At 41.1% G+C, this 15,265-nt stretch overlaps 1 protein-coding gene across 13 annotated transcripts in view; it reads left to right on the forward strand.

Moving 5' to 3' along the window:
- Window positions 1-15,265, forward strand: part of TTLL5 (tubulin tyrosine ligase like 5) — a 106,898-nt gene that overhangs the window by 45,647 nt on the left and 45,986 nt on the right. For all 13 annotated transcript variants that reach the window (XM_015865139.2, XM_015865136.2, XM_015865146.2 and 10 more), the window contains 5 exons: window positions 315-448; window positions 1,045-1,158; window positions 1,548-1,958; window positions 3,381-3,571; window positions 12,980-13,134. In XM_015865139.2, coding sequence (XP_015720625.1) covers window positions 315-448; window positions 1,045-1,158; window positions 1,548-1,958; window positions 3,381-3,571; window positions 12,980-13,134 — 1,005 coding nt within the window. The remainder of the gene's footprint in view (window positions 1-314; window positions 449-1,044; window positions 1,159-1,547; window positions 1,959-3,380; window positions 3,572-12,979; window positions 13,135-15,265) is intronic.

Below are 15,265 nucleotides of genomic sequence, written 5' to 3' on the forward strand. Positions count from 1 at the left end.
AACTTACATGCTTTCTACATCTCTTCAGGAACCCTCCAGGTTGATACTGTCTGAGAAGAGGAAGGAAGGGGTTAAGACAGTCTTCACCCTAGCCTTTTGGCTTACTAAGGCAGTTTGGTGCAAGCAGTTACTTTAATGAGAGAAAATGCAGTTTTTCCCATGTACGTTCAGAACTTGATCTGACTGATGTAGAAGAGTCTGCTAGAAAATGTATTTTGAAATAAATTCTTCATGGCTTGTAGTGCTGGGTGGAAAAACAATGGTGTTATATTTTGGAGTCTTCATTTAGGTCTTTTCTTCTCTCCTTATTGTAGTGAGAGAGAATTGGAGGAAGTGCTAACGTTTTACACGCAAAAAAATAAGTCAGCAAGTGTCGTCTTAGGAACAAACTCCAGGACCGCAAAACCCAGGATCACCAATAACCAGTCAGAAAATCAGCCTCAGGGGGGTAAGTGTTGCAGGCAATTCAAGATTATATTGCCCAGGCTAACACAGTTTCACTTGAGTCTATAGAATAAAGAGAAAAGACCATCCAGAATGTTATTTAGGTTTCTGGAGGTTGTGTTTCTTTCTTTTTTTTTTTTTCCTCATCACTGATTCCATAATGTGAAGACTAGAATAAGTGCATTCTTAACTTCTCTCAGTGAAGTGGTGTGACATGGGACTAGCTCCTTATAAGGAGCTCTAGATACGATGACTTGTGACTGATATCAGAATGTAGAAATCTGAAGATACTGAAATTACAAATGTGAAATCCTGTGATCAAAATAAGAGATGAGAGTAACTAAGTTCAATTGTGCTGCCTACAGTGATCATTCTGAATGGAGGGTGTAGTCTTCTCATTTGAGTCTAATTAAGCATTCCATGGAAAGAAGTGCAGTATCAGCTGCGCACATCTAGTCATCCTTGTTGCTGTATGTGACAGCACAATTATGATGAACATTGTTTCATGGTCTGCAATATTAGTGGGAAAGTCCATTATAACAAGGTTTTAATTCTGCAGTCCTGTTCTGTCTTCTAACTCCTAATTCCTGATTGTTACAGACCAGCCTGAGGTGATGAAAAAAATAAAAGGCGATCAGCCCAAAAGTTCAGTTGCAGATCTATCTGCAGAAGGAAGAGTAAGAGGCTGTAAAGCCAAAGAAATGAAATCAACCTGTAAGTGTGACTTCAGTCATCATCAAAATAAGTAACAAATGCGTATACAGATTTAAACAAATTTTAGAATCTGTGGGTACAATCTGAGGTACCTGAATGCTCAGTTTTGGGGAAGATTCTGCATCTTTTTCTTTTAAACCCAAGAGGTACTGTAGGGCGAGCAGTATAAGTGAATTAGCTGCTCTTCTGTGGGGAAAAATCTAGATATGACAAGCTTTGAAAGAAGATGTTTGTCATGTAGAGCTGCCTCAGGTTTTTTTTTTAGTTATCAGTGAAGTCACTTTGTCTTCAGCATGTCTATGAACAGAGGTTTCTCGAGTTTGTTGTTACTATCTGAAGGACCTCAAAAGCAGCTTCTCTCACATAGTATATTCACTGTCTTTTTGTAGTTCCAGAAAGATCCGCCTTCTCTTTAAATGCTGAAATGAAATTACGTCGGTGCTGCCCTCCTAGTGCTGCTTCCTCTGCTTCTGGTGCCTCGTTCCGGAGAAGTACCAGTTCCCAGTTACCATCTCAACATGCAGCCTCTGAAAATCCGCAGGTGCCTGGTCACTGTTCGTTGTTGACTCCTCCCAGTGGTCTAAGGCTAATTCATTCCTCATCTTCACCACCTTCCTCCCAGAGCCAGAGCACAGCCACTGTCTGCTCTTCTGTCTTCACAAACCCAGTGTCCAGTGAGGCTTCTAGCCTTGCAGGGTTACATCGTTCTGGCAGCTACACCGTTGGCCCATTCTCGTCTTTGCAGAGAGCTGCTCAGATCTACAGCCAAAGATTGTCCCGATCAACCTCTGCAAAAGCAGGTGTGTGTTCTGTGTTCCATAAAGACTGACGGGTGCAGTACAAAGATACTGTAATCTGTGTTCTAGAATAGGTGGGAATTTTGCATTTCTAGAATTGATTCTTATTCAAATGGTACTAAATTTCTCATAGAGGAGTGCATGAAGCAGCCCTTGCTTGTCAAAAATGCCCTTTTACTGAGAAGATGGATAGGGAATTGAACTAGTTTTGGAAAAGCTGGTGGATAAAGTATTATGCATTTTCTCCTGTTTGTATTACTATTTTTTTTTAATCCTTAGTCATTTCAGTATAGTTTCATTTAGCAGAAGTCCTTCCTCAGTCTGTGTGCAGTTCTTCATTTTTCTCTCCAAGAGAAGTCTCTTAGTCAAGCTTCATAGTTGTTGAATGCTTAAAAGTGCATCAAGATCTCTAAAAATATAAGATCTAAGTGGATTCAGACACTTCTCATTCCTGTTTTGGGATAGAACATAGTTACGCAATGTAACTTTAGATTGTTAGGATGTTGAAAGGTAGAAGAAACTACAAATTTATGGATGCAGATGATAATCTGTTCAGAGTTTTGGGAACCATACACAAGCTAACAGCCATGGTCTTAGTGATGTGCTTTCCTTTGAAATGGCACTACATATTTGCTTTGAGTTCTGCATCAGCACTTTTTCACTAGGGCTGCTGTATTCATAGTGACAAACTTTCTAGCATTAAGATAAATCTGACTTCCCAATTTCATAGGTTATTTAAAGGAATCCATTCGTTTTGAAGGAAAACCATTATAGATTTAATGTGTAACAGCCAGCCAAAATTCTCTGGCACGGTGTGCTCTTAAATTCATTATGTTGAAGAGAATGTGAATTTGGCATTGATTAAAGCACATATAGGGAAAACCTATACAGAATAGAAGTCTGTATTCACCATAGAACCTGCAGGAAGTGTCATACCCCCTTTTGCATCTGTGTGATCAGCATATTGAGAGTCAGACATACTATTAGAGCAGATCCAGAGGAAGACCACAAAAAATATCAGAGCCAAACTGCTTTCGTCTGAAGGGGGACTCTGAGAGTTGGGGCAGTTCTGCTTAAACTTCTCTAAAGAGACCACATAGCAGCCTTCCAGTATGTAATGGGGGCCTGCAAGAAAGATGGGGATAAATTCTTTACCAGGAATGGTTTTAAAGTAAATAGGATAGGTTTAGATTAAATATAAGGAAGAAATTCTTCACCATGAAGGTAGTTAGGAACTGGAACAGGTTGTTTAGAGAGACTACGGATGTAACCTTCCTGGAAGCATTCAAGAAATAGGCCTTGAACAACCTGACCTAGTGGAAGGCATCTGCCATTAAGGTCCCTTCCAGCTCAAACCATTCTGTGATTCTGTGATACTGCTCACCAAGTATGACTGAATATTTTGTTGATTTTTTTCTTTGGTAGGTTTGCGCCATCACAGTCCAAGTGGGCAGCGTGTGAGCTCTATCGTGATGAACAAAGGTACAGAAGATGCTCCTTCCCTGGGCAAACGTTACAGCCCCAGTATGGTAGCAGCAGAACTGCAGCAGCTGGCAGAAAAACAAGCAGCTTGTCAGTACTCCCCACCAAGCCACATCAGCCTCCTTACGCAGCAGGTATGTACGTGGTAAAGCTAGAATCTCTGTGACAGGCTTCTGTGTTGGCACTGAGCTGGGCTGAGTTGTGTTGGAAAAAATAAATTTTAAGAATTGATTTGTCATATTGTTATTTTGAAGTGCTTACAGTGACCAGAATTTTGGTTTTCTGTGAAATTACAACAGCATTGCTAAAGTCTTTTTATAGAAGAAAGGGAAATTGAGCAGAGAATTAGAGAATCTTGAAATCACAGAATCCTTAGAATTGGAAGGGACATTTAAAGATCGTCTAGTCCAACTCTCCTGCAGTAAACAGGGACATGCACAGGTAGATCAGGTTGTCTAGGGCCTGATCCAGCCTCGCCTTGAAAATCTCCAGGGATGGGACATAACTACATTTCTGGACAACTGCTCACCACCCTCACTGTGAAAGACTTTTGGTGATGGCAACTGTATTGTTGTTTATTAGCACAGTAGCTTCCAGTTAACCACAGTACCTGGTTTTGAAGTACCTGGCTGGTATGAAAGGGACTCAATATTTAGATTTAATTATGGTTAATGGCAAGATTAGGGCTCTCGGTTGAGGGATGTGGTGGAGGGTAGTGAAAGAGAGAGACTATTGAAAATATTACTGCTACTGTGGGCTGCTTATTTTCCACAGGCAAGAACTTCTACATGCATGTTGAATGGCTTTGACTGCGCTTTGGTTGTTTGGGTTGTACCCAGCTGTGTCTTCTGGGTGGGTGTACTCTAATGCAATACCTCCTTCCAGGAGCAGCTGGGAAGTTTGTTTTCCATTCCGCTTCTTGTGAGAATTGCTTCTACTATCCAAGTATTAGTCTGGGTCTCTGGGGTTCCCAAGAATACAGCCTCAGCAGCTGTGCTTGGAATGATGTCGCCATCATCAGACTTCAGAGTCCACTTCCAGCTCTCTAATCCCTACTGTTCCTCCCTGTTTCCCATTCATACCCACAGCACCTGCTTCACATTTCTCTCTCAACATGCATAGTGACAAAGTTTATATGGAAAGGCTGAGTTGGTGGTGAAGTGGATGTGGAGGACAAAAACATAACAAACGTGCTTTTTGGTAATAAAGGCTATACGTGTTTCCTGTAAATTAAAACAGCATGTTTAGCTCCAGAACCAGATGACCACGCATTCAAATAAAGAAAAAATGAAGATGGTTTGTTTAGGGAAGAAATAGATATGCAGGAGTTACAGAAGGCAGTGGATAGCAAGGTAAATAATGATGATTTTACTTGTATTTCTTATAATAGGATAAGAGGGATATTCAGTTTAGTAGGAAGACACCAAAGTAACAACTGATAAAAGGGAATAGTTACTAAAGCACAGTGTGTGCAAATCTTCTGAAACTTCCTGAAACAAGGTGCCATTAAGGTCAAATGCTAAACAGGATTCAGAGCTATATGGTAGATTTATGTAGACCATGTGGTCTGGAATATTTTCCTTAGAATAACGGATGCTTTTCAGATGACAAATTGCTGGTTTTAACATACAGAAGTAATGAGCTTTCCTTATCAAGTAGATGTTTCAGCTAACTGAAATGGAAATTTAAGTGTCTTCTCTCCTCTGAAATGCATCAGGCAGGATAGCAATTATGCTGGGCCATTGCTCTGAACGAGCTTTCTGTCTGTAATGTGATGAGGAATGTGTGCTGTGCATCTGTAACCATATTTATGACCTTCTCTTTACTGGGTTGTTTTACTGTGGTCATGCTACGTATTTCCTTTATGATAGCAGGGTTTCTGAGACACTTGGGAGGAAATCATTATCTGAAACTGGGGATTTTCCTGATTATGCATTGCAGATGATGGATAATATTTTTACCAGATGCCGATGTCTTTGTCAGTATGTGCTGTGTAGTGCTTCAGCTGCAGTGTTGTCAATTCCTCTTTTTCAGATTGTCTTGAAAACTCGCTTGCTTGGTTTGCCTAGAGCCAAACATGAGCTAGGATTATTCCTACTGGAGAACTGTTGGAGAATAACAGCACAGAGAATGAACCCTTTCTATTGAATTAGGGGCTAAATTGCCTTTATCTTCTTTTCTAATTTAAGATTTTTATTGGCTCCTTCACTACTTCAGGAGAGATGAACTAAGATTTGTTTTGTCTCTACCTGTTAGTTATTGGCTTTCCCTGATGGATAGATGGATGGAGGCTGTGACCAAAATAATCTAGGCTTGTTTTTCCTCTGCTATGTTCCCTGCCAGGCATGAATTCTAAAGCCTGTTCTTAAGGTGTGTTTAGCATAAACTATTTCCATGTGCTTGCACTGCAGGACCTTCTGGGGGAGAAAGTTAAAATGCACAGCATGTGCATAGATCCAGAGCCAGGTGACTGGATCCTGGATTTTTATGTGCTTTCCTTTGTGAATAGCAGGCTACTTCTCTCTGAAATATGCTGCAAGGTAAAAAGAGGGTTTTATCCTGTAGTGCTGGATCTGTGTGAGGTCCCTATCACAGATTGGTGGCAGGGGCTGTGGTTGATATCTGTAGTTCTTTGTAGCTATTAATGCTCATGTACAGAAGAATGCGTTGAATTGGCCAACTTTACCAGAAAGAGGGAGAGAAGGAGGGGAAGCCTTGTGGGAGCTCTGCCCTTCTCTGTGAGGGAGGGTGTGAGATTTCAGGACTCAGCTATCATTAGGAATAGCTCCAGTTCTTTTAGCCAGAGAGTTCAATCATAGGGATAACATCAGACCACCCAGGCAAGGGCCAGACTGAGCTGTCTCCATCTCAGTTATGCAAGCAGTCTGTGCCCAAGATCCAGCAGCCAGCATTCCTGCAAACAGCTGACAGGTCCATTGGAGGATGGAGCGCTGTCCTCATTCTACATTTTTCATTTGGACAGAAAACGGAAACTGGGAAGAAAAAGAGGAGTTTACTAAATGTTAGGACAGTGGAGAGGAAGTGAGGAATAAATGGAATAGGCAGTTTACAGCGCCCCAGAGTGACTTTGTGGAAATCTTGTGCCACAAGAATCTCGAAATAAAGAGCTTCAGCTAAACAGTTACTGCAAAACCTTGTTACCCATCTCATCTACATAGCTTAAGACCCTGGTCTAAATTGTCCTGGCTACAGAATGAACTGCCAGTGAGGCAAAATGCTGTACAGATCCCAGTGGATATCAGCTCCTTTGGTTCTGGGCCTGAGCAGTGCACTGTGGGGGCAACCAAAAGGCCAGCAAGTGCTTTCAGAACTGTAGGGATATTTTTCTTGCTGAATGTTTTTGGTGTGGTGGTGGTTTTTTTTTTCTCCACTCAGCGTTAGTCCTCTGATTTGACTCAGATTAATTTATCTGAGTCTTAATCTGATTTATTTTCCTTACATAACCATTTAGTTGACTTTTACTGTTTATGCTGAGAGAGTGAAGGGGAAACAGAGGAAAGAGACAGTCTATAACCAGGAAGAGGAGCAAGAGGCCAAGAGATGAAGCCTGAGGTCTATTTTTTTTTTCTACAAAGCTGTTTGTACTGCTGAAGTGCCCCTGAAGGGCCCCATCTTTTCCTCATCCTCAGGCTGTTGACACAAGAATTGAAGTAACTTCTAATTCTACTAACTTGTAGATTCAGCAGTGATACAAGTGAAATCAGCAGAGGCTGTATGAAGCAAAAATGTCAGTGTGGCTTCTGCAGTGCTGGAATTGAACCCTTCTGCTCTGAGCTGCCAAAGGGAATAGGAGCAGAGGCTTTAGTTACCAGTGCAGCAACATTTGCAGATCTATTGAGTCACTAAATGAACCAGGCTGAGCAGCTAGTACTTACTAGTGTTACGGGAAGGAATATACCTTGATGAGCAAATGTGCAGTATCAAAATCACTACCACTGGGAAGCCTGGAGGCAGTGTCTAAATGAAAGCCTGACTTTTTCAGGAGAAGGAAGAGGGGAGTTCAGCCATCCACAGCAGCAATATGAACACAGGGTTTTTTTTTTTCATTGTTAAATGGATGCATACGCTGGAGACTCTACAAAGGAATTTGCAAGTTTGTCAGGTTTCCCAGGAATGTCTCTGGCAGGTCTTTGTCTGGAACATTTTCTGGAGACTGGAAGGCTTCTGCTCTGTATGCATATGTATATCCTGTAAGCTGGTAAGCTCAGCAAGCAAAGAAGGAATGTCACAGGCCCTTGGCCAGATCAGCCTTGGTACACGCACAGATTTCACACTTTGCTGCCTTTTAGCCCCAGTTCTTCCCCTCTGACTGGTTGCCCCTGCAAGTTCAAATCTGAGCAGAAAATGAAGCTATTTTAGTGAATGGGGTGTGGTCAGCAAGCTGACTTGGGTCACAAGAAAGCAGCCCTACAAAAACATTAGTACTGTGTGATTTCTCCAAAGAATTTGTAGTAGGTGTATTTTATGTCAACTGCTCAGACAGCGAAAGTATCTGTGTTTGAGATTGGTTTGGAGTCTCTGTTGATATTTCAGAAAAGAATCAACTTCCCATATTGAAATTTTCTGTTGGATTTCATCCTCTCAGTACAGTAAGGAAGATGAACTGTAAAGCAGATGGACAATTTCCAGTAGTACTGGAAGACCTAGGTGCTCTGTTAGATTAAGTCATATGGGCCTGGGCTAGATCACAGATGTATGTGGGATCTCTGTGGTGAAGCCAAGAAAATGCAACATGAAAACTGGGTAGGGGACAGATTAATGAAGACTATTTCTATTATTATAGTACATGTCAGCCATAATGCAACAAAGATCTAAATTTTTTTTTAATATGGCATGTTGTTAACTCCTACTTCTGTTCCTGGGATGTGAATATTTCAGTAATCTCAAAAGCTTTGGGGAATATGTGCCTAAGGAATGGTTGGCAGGTGAGAATGCAGTGCCTAGGTGAGCCAGATAGTGAAAGAAGAAATATTTGTTTTACAAAGTATTTGGATATGAAGATTGCATTGATGGATAAAAAGTAATAAGTAATAAAATAGGAAATTAGGGATTGATTCAAGTAGAGGGTGGGTCTCAAAGTCAGACTGAGCGTACAGAGTAAAGCTGATCAAGAGGCAAAGGAGATGATCTCACAAATTATTAGACATTTTACACATTCTTTATCTTTCTAATGGCATGCTTCCTTCTTTGAGCTTATTATGTAGTGTTGTTTTATCCTGTCTGAGGCAACAAAACTGAAAGATTCTGGTCTGTTCATAAGTCCAATGCTCTTCTAACTAACATATGTCTTAACCTTCATCCATGCTTAATCTTTAAAATAAAGGATTTTTTTTCAATGGTTAAACCAATCAAACTTGAAACTTAATGGTAGTGTATATTTTGCCCCAAATTCTGCAGTGTTAGGTCTCTTCTAGGTTCAGATTATAAACTTTTCATCATATTGAAGGCTTTTCTGGAGGAAACTATAAAGTCTATGATGACTGCATCCTTTTGGCCTGTCTCTAGTCTTGACCTCCTGGATTCCTTTTCCTTCTCACCAATCAGAATGACCCAAATAGAAGAGATGTGTGAAACAGAGAAGATGTGAGTGTGGCTTCAAGTAGAAGAAATGGCCTTATGGTCTGTAGATCTTTTGTCCTCAGCGCATCATTTACAGGCAACGGGATATGACTGGCCTATGATAGCAAAATGCTGAAACTGCCAACTGGGGAGTGTAAAGTTGGCATCTTTGTACTGTGTTGTTTGCTCAGTGCTGTAACACTGTGATAGTGAAACTCAGGATCTGCTGTTCAGACTGTTTGTAGTGAAAATTTAAGTCACTTTGTCACACTTCCAGAAGAGGCATAATAACAGCTTCAAGCAATGATGTGTCCTGGTTCACCCTGGTTGACTCCTGCAAACTGATAAGAAAAACACTTGACCTTTTGGGAGTCTTTTCCTGAGTCCTTGAAAGCTGATCTGTAGCACTTCGTTGTTTGTTCGTTTATTACTATTATTATTAACATTTGCTACTTAAAAAAAGAAGCAGAATATCTACTTCTTTGGCCTATTTGAAACAAGATCAAAGTGAAAATAAAGCATTTTATGTAAGGAAAGATTAAGTACTCTAAGATGATAGTGAGAAGCTATTGAAAAAAATAGTGTAATGTAGATCAAGAATGTGAAAGTTCCTCTTTAGACTCTTGCTTATGATTTCTAGAAGGTTATTTCTCCACAGAATGCTTGTTTTCATTCTTCGTTTTCTTTATTTGGAGGTATCATTGCATGTGTGGGACAGCCAGGAGATCTGGCCCAGCCACTTAGACTTTAGCAAAGCCTTTGACACTGTCACCCACTCTATTCTGCTGGGGACACTGGCAGCCTATGGCCTGGACAGGTACACTCTGCTGGGTAAAGAATTGGCTGAGGGGCCAGGACCAGATTTTGGTGGTGAGTGGAATTAAATCCACCTAGTGACCAGTCGTGACTGGTGTACTCCAGGGGTCAGTACTGGAAACCATCCTGTTTAATATCTTTACTGATGATCTGTATGAGGGGATTGAGTGCATGCTCAGGAAGTCTACAGATGACACCAAGTTGGGGGGAAGTGTTGATTGACCTGAGGGAAGGAAGGTCCTACAGAGGGGTCTGGACAGGTTGGGTCACTGGGCTGATGCCATTGGGATGAAGTTCAACAAGACTAAGCAGCAGGTCCTGCACTTTAGTCACAACAACCCCATGCGATCCTACAGGCTTGGGACAGAGTGGCTGGAAGGTTGTGCAGAGGAAATGGACCTGGGCGTATTGATTGATGCTCAGCGGAGCCAGCAGTGTGCCCAGGTGGCCAAGAAGGCCAACAGCATCCTGGCTTGTATCAGAAATAGTGCAGTCAGCAGGAGCAGGGAGGTGGTTGCCCCCCTGCACTGTGTGCTGGTGATGCCACACTTCAAGTACTGTGATCAGTTTTGGGCCCCTTATGACAAGAAGGACATCAAGGTTCTGGAACGTGTCCAGGGAAGGGCAGCAAAGCAGCTGAGGGGACGGAAGCACAAGTCGTACAAGGAGTGGTTGAGGAAACTGGAATTGTTTGTCTGGAGAAGAGGAGGCTCAGGGGAGACCTCGTTGCCTTCTACAACTCCTTGAAGGGAAGATGTGGTGAGTTGAAGGTCAGCCTTTTCTCCCAGGTAGCAGCAATAGGACAAGAGGGAATGGCCTCAGGTTGTGCCAGGGGAGGTTCAGGTTGGATGTTAGAAAAAGCTTCTTCTCTGAAAGAGTGGTCAGATGCTTGAATGGGCTGCCTGAGGAGCTGATAAAGTCAGTGTCCCTGCAGGTGTTCAGTAAATGTTTGAGTGTTGTACAGAGGGACATGGTTTAGTGGATAACGCTGGTGGTAGATGAGTGTTGGACTAGATGATCCGAGAGGTCTTTTCCAACCTTTATAATTATATACATTTCCCATTTCAATTATAAAGCAGACCAAGAAATTAAATTAAGCAAGGCTACAGAACTATACCCAGCAGTACTGGATACAAGAGTTGAGACTTTTGCTTCTGTTAAATTTATTCAGAAAAGTATTTCTGAGAATTAAGCAAGACCATAGACGTCTGGTTCTTTTAAGCTTATGCATCTCTACGATCAAGAAGGCAAGTGTATTGCTTACCTTCAAACTTGTTATTAAAAACAAACAAAGAAGACTAACTTTCTTCTTGTAGATCCATATTAACATCTTTTCTTTTGAGCCACGTTAGTCCTTTTATTAGATATTTTTTTTTCTCCTACTCCTATTTTTGAAGCTATGAGCTATTCTTTATGGAGCTTTCAGTATTTGCTATTGTCCAGGTACTGTACAATATCTTTTTTTTTTTAAGCAAAAGAATTTATTTGTTGCTAAGTATTTGCCCCTGTATGAAGGATACTGTTGCGTCAGGTGTACAGGAGGGTTAATATTATAACGGGAAAATGAAGCCACTCTGCTGTGCACAGATGTGTTGGGGTTCCCTCAGCAACCTACCAAAGCAACATCGTGGCAAGCTAATTACAGCAGCTGAAATGCCTCAGCACATGGCACAGTAATAAGAAGTAGCACCCATCTGGGTGGGCTGGCTGCAGCCAGACCTTACTATCATGCTGGTGTTCTCTCCCTCATTTTGAATCCCTTGCCTGTCTTTAATCCTGCTGTAATTTAAACACCTGTCTCTCTGGAATGTGTGAAACGTCTCTTCTACCTACAGGAAACTATTTGCTCACCTGCTTTGCTTAGAAAGACAGCTTTCAAAAAAACAGTGGTTGTAATATTAGAGAGGAAAGCATATCACATTAATAGAGCAGGGATGAGCTGGTAACTCAGTGTGTCTGGTATCAGAATGATGTTGAGAAAAGGTTGGATAAAGTCATTGTAATTTCATGTGTCTGTACAAGCAAAGTTGTGATTGTTGTTGCTGACAAGCTAAGAATTATATATATACTGTTTGTTTCAAATACAATGTTGGCCTCTGTCTGCCTCATTTACTATTCTTGGTTGTTTTTTGCTTTTTTTTTTTTCCCAGATCATAAAAACTTGGTGGCCACAAACTGTCATTGTTACGTATTTGTATGGTGTCTGGCACTATAAGACCTAGGACGGATTTGATATTTTCTATTGTTGCAATGAAAAGGCTTTAAATAATAAAGGCTACAGAAGGCTTAGATTTAAGGGTGAAGTAGAGGGGTCAAAGTGACTTCTAATGCTCTTTTCCACATGAAGTGGGTAGTGCTGCTCATTTCTGAGCTTGCCCAGTGTGCTCCACTGTAAGGCCTGAAAATTGTGACTTAATGGATGAGAAGAATTATGCACTGACCAAAGGAAGAATGGGATAGGACAGAACTGGGAAGGAGTATGGCAAAAGGAGGATCCTTTGGGGGAACTGGCAGAAGAACAGTGTGTTATTACAATACATTTGTCCTGAACTTAAAGTAGGTGTTTTCTGAATTCAGGAAGTAGCTAAATGCCTTAACTACTGAAAGGGTGACAACATCCTATGCTGCCAATTGCCATGTTAGCTTATGTTCTAGAGTTCAATCAGAGCGTGTGGATTGTGCGGTTCTGCATAAGAGTGTTGTAGGTGTGAGTGCAGCATCATGCAATGTAGCTTGTATATGTTTGTTTTAATTAGAGCAATTCCACACAAATACTGGTAAAAGAGCATTGTTACACAATAGCAAAGTTGGGAATTTGCAAGCTATGCTTATGCATTTATAGGAAGTTAAGTTGCACTTAGGTAACTTACCTTTGAGATGTGGAGCAGATGCAGGGCTATTTTTTCAGTTCTTCTTTCCAGTTGTTCTGTGTGTCATTGGTTACACACCTTTCAGTTGCCCCAGAGATGAACAGGGTAATACAAACAAGTTGCCTTTACCATATGACCTATGATTTTTGCTTGATTCTTGTCCTTTTCCTCCTTTATGCTTTTACTTACCTTAGTACATACTCTATCCAGTATGCTTAGTGCCATCTTTTGCTCATTTCTTGGTTTTAAATATTGTCTTTTTCATTGCCTCTGCAGTTAACAAGCTTGAACTTAGCAAGTGGAGCTGTAAGCAAGGGGAATGCAGCCATGCCCCCAAGCTACCGATCAGCGCTCAACAGAAAAGGGCCAGTGTGTTCTGTTCAGTCAGACACTCTTACAGATGACAGAAGATGCATCTCTTCATCAGTCAGGTAAGTTAAAACTGATGCTCCATGTTTTTGAAGGTGGGTGCATGGTACTCAGAAGCTCATCCGTAATTTGTCTGATCTCTTGCTCAGAAGATTTGGCCTAAGGGCCAAATACCAGTTCTTTTCAGCACTACCCTGAGAATTAGGCCTGTGAAAACTAATCTGTGTTCCTGGTACCAGCGGTTTCATGGTGGCATGAGTAAATAGATGAACACGTGGAAAGGGAGGGAAAAGGAAAAATCAGTTATTATTTCTAATCTTGGGCTCTTTGGTGTCAAGATATGCAGAATGCAAACCCTTACCTGATACTGCAGAAATCTCCACCAAGGCTTCATCTTCGTTCTTTTTTTCTTTGAGTATCAAGTTTCTATTGTTTAAAGATAGAGCAGTACCCTGTGGTGTTTTATTAAGTTTCCTTTTCGGATGGCTTCCTTCTGCTCTTTATTAATTTTGGACATGGGAATTTGTTTTTGTGGCTGATACACTCATGGGACTCAGAATTGTGATTCTGCAGGAAAAAAACATTGTTCTTCCCATGCTTGGGAGTGCAGCACCCTGTGCCCTAAAGGTTCTAGATCTTGGAAGTTAAGAGCAAGGTGAGCCTACTGCAGAAGGCTAGGCTGAACACAGGCTTAGAACTGCTTGAGACATCTGATTTCTTCATTTGCTAGTGCTTTTTTGTCCTTTAAAAATCAATAACAAGGCAGGACTTTCACAGTGTGCATTTAGGATTAGAAAACAATGTACAGGTGAAAATATTAATTCATGTAATTGATACCTGAATGTTACTGGGACATGGAGGAAGGTAAGAAAGGCAGAAATGCAGTACAGAAAGCATATGACCTGGGTGGTCATCTTTTCCCAAATGGGTTCTTCAATGGAAGGAATGGAATGGGATTTGGAAAGCTCAAGAAAAATTTTTCTTATTTCGTCAGTCCCTGCTTTTCATCCTGCCTAAAGAAGAGGAATGTGAGAAATGAATTCCTGGCCTGTTTCTGTTCCAGCACAACATTTGCCTGGGGTTTGCAGTTATTAAGAGAGGTGGTGATTCTGCTCTTGGAGACCAGCCAGGGTAGCTATTACCTAATCCAAATAAAGAACCTATCCAACAGGTGTAAGCTGCCTTCCCCTCCTACACAGTTTGAGGGAGCAGCAGAGTACAGGCTGTCATAAAGCTTCTGTTTACTTCTCAATTCTACTTGCATCTCTGTGTGGATTCAGACATAGCTGGGAAAGAATTACGGTCTTAATTTTCTATGAATCTCTGCAGAAGGCACAATAGTAACGACCTTTCTCTGAAGTCATTTCTATCATATGTTCTTACCTACCAATCTGACAACTTATCTTTTAATGTCTAGAGCTCCACTCTGCACTGTGCCTCATCTAGCACTGCATGTGTAGCTTAATGCCTATAGAAATTGTTCTGCTTCATACAAGGATCCAAAAGGTCTTCAGAAGTGTCTGGCCACAGCTGGTGTAAGATTCTGTCATCAAACTTCTTATGAAACATTTGGTCTTTCAGTACTTGAGTCATCCTTATTATTCTCAAACCAAGAGACAGAAAGACACCATAAGACCCTTTGCTGAATGATTTTATTTTCATGGTTGCTTGCCTAAAATGGCCAGAATACTGGAAATTAAAGTTGTGCATAAAAATGGGGAACAAATATTTTGAGACATTGCTGGATTACTTCAGTCGCAAACTTTCTTTTAATGAAAGAATTCCAGAAGTAGTATCAAGATCGTGATACATTGAAATAGCTATCTTGTATTTTATATTACTTATTTGCTACTTTGTGTGTTACATTGGAGCTCAGTAGTTCAAGGAGGGTCACCTAATGAGTGTCAGCCTGTGCTCAGTACTGGATGACTATGTGAAGAAAAGCTTCCTGTTTTCTTCCATTGAGGGTTCTTGTCTAGCAGTTGTAGAATTTAGCAAGGATGGAAATGTTTTGTCAATGGGTCTCTTATCTGGCTTGCATTTGGCTCCGGTTCAAACATCTGCCTCTGAAACTCAGTCATTACAGTTTTTGCAGAGCCATCTTGCTGCTTCTGAGTTTTGCTTGAAAATTTTCTTGTGACACTCGTGAGCTATGAGATTCAGGCTATTATGAATACATTTTTCTCCTCCTTA

Source organism: Coturnix japonica, chromosome 5 (assembly GCF_001577835.2).
Source record: "Coturnix japonica isolate 7356 chromosome 5, Coturnix japonica 2.1, whole genome shotgun sequence".
Lineage (NCBI taxonomy): Eukaryota > Metazoa > Chordata > Aves > Galliformes > Phasianidae > Coturnix > Coturnix japonica.